The 1,550-nt window shown below is 33.4% G+C and overlaps 2 protein-coding genes across 3 annotated transcripts in view; both read left to right on the top strand.

The window, feature by feature from the left end:
• Nucleotides 1-1,550, top strand: part of Cfh (complement factor H) — an 883,581-nt gene that overhangs the window by 844,363 nt on the left and 37,668 nt on the right.
• Nucleotides 1-1,550, top strand: part of LOC116100443 (complement factor H-related protein 2-like) — a 696,423-nt gene that overhangs the window by 692,003 nt on the left and 2,870 nt on the right. The window contains exon 2 of one of the 2 annotated variants that reach the window (XR_004122577.1): nucleotides 975-1,111. Coding sequence is in view for 1 of the 2 variants with exons in the window: in XM_031384258.1 (XP_031240118.1) it covers nucleotides 975-1,161 (187 nt within the window). In the remaining variant the exon portion in view is untranslated. Of the gene's footprint in view, nucleotides 1-974; nucleotides 1,162-1,550 lie in introns of those variants that run through there. The other variant, XM_031384258.1, reaches the window with a different exon arrangement.

Genomic DNA, 1,550 nt, shown 5'->3' with positions numbered 1-1,550 from the left:
CCTAGGGTCTGCATGGTGGTAGATAAGAGTCACTTTCTTTGGAATCTTGGTCCAGTTTGGTTCCGACTTTCTACTGATTTTTTTTTCCAAGATGTTTTTTTTAAGCAGTTTTAGTAGATGTATTTCTGAGAGCTTCATGGGACTTGTGCTATTTGTGTTTACTCAGTTCTTGAATATGAACATTCATGAATTATGGGCAATTGTTTTCATTTTCCTTAACACCAATACATTAATTTTGTTCGAATCTTGAATGTTTCATTTTTAACCTTAAAAATGTTTGAGTTTAGTCCAGTTTCATGATGTTCCTCTTCAGATCTTACTGCAGAGAACCAGTTCTTTTGATTTCAGACTTTTCCTGCATCCTCACAAGGGCACTCAGTAGTCTGAAGGAAAAACATATAGCACAATATGATGAAGTTAGATGAGTCCTGAGTTTCTTTGCTAGGATTTTCAATGTCTCATGTCTTCATGTAATCTTTACTAAAAATACTATGTCCAAGCATTTCAGATATAGTTAGCAAAAGTATAACATATAGATGTCTATGCTTATTTTGACCCATTCAGAAACCCTGAAATCCTTATTGACCTTCTGTAGCATTATAAGCTTTAAAGTCTTATTTACAAATGTATTTCTCCAAAAATGATAAAGAGTGGGAATACTATATAAGGTCATATAGTATCAAGTTTCTTAACAACATTGCTTGTCTTCACTGGCATCTGTGTATTCAGAAGCTGTTAGGATATTCCTTGTACTTGAAGGCTTCAGAGCAGACATGTTTGCTACAGTTATGCAAGTGCTTTAGGTGAAAAGGAAGGAAGAACTTGTAATTCCCAGTTTATATGATTAAACTTCCTTCAAGTAATCATTTATTTAACCAGAAATCAATTAAAGTCTTGTTTAATACTATATTCTTTCTGGTTCTGCTTGAGCCTGTTTGACTTGTTTCTCAAACATTCAAATGTTGTCTCCTTAGACTCAACAGGGAAATGTGGGCCTCCTCCACCTATTGACAACGGAGACATCACCTCCTTGCCATTACCAGTATATGCACCATTATCATCAGTTGAATATCAGTGCCAGAACTATTATCTACTTAAAGGAGAAAAGACAATAATATGTAAAGATGGAAAGTGGTCTGAACCACCAACCTGTTTACGTAAGTACCTTATTCTCATAGATTATAGGAGATTCTGTTTTATAATATGGATATTTTCTGTTAATAATAGAACATTTACAAAATACAAATAATGTTTTGCTTGTGCTTCAGTGTCAAACATTAGCATGTGATAAAAACATTATTAGATTCTTTTCGTAAAAACCACCTGCCAAATAAAATTGTGCATGTTATTCTTTATAATTAAGTTTTTACTAACATGTATTAATGTTCACAAAAATGGACACCAGCATGATATTCTATACCTAATGTCTTAGTCAGTGTCCTATTGCTGTGAAAGGATACTATGACCATGGTGACTCTTAGAAAAGAAAGCATTTGTTGGGAATAGCTTATAATTACAGAAATTTAGCCTGCTATCATCATGTTTGGGAA

This window comes from Mastomys coucha, unplaced genomic scaffold, assembly GCF_008632895.1.
Source record: "Mastomys coucha isolate ucsf_1 unplaced genomic scaffold, UCSF_Mcou_1 pScaffold1, whole genome shotgun sequence".
NCBI lineage: Eukaryota > Metazoa > Chordata > Mammalia > Rodentia > Muridae > Mastomys > Mastomys coucha.
This window is presented reverse-complemented; position numbering and strand designations above follow the sequence as displayed.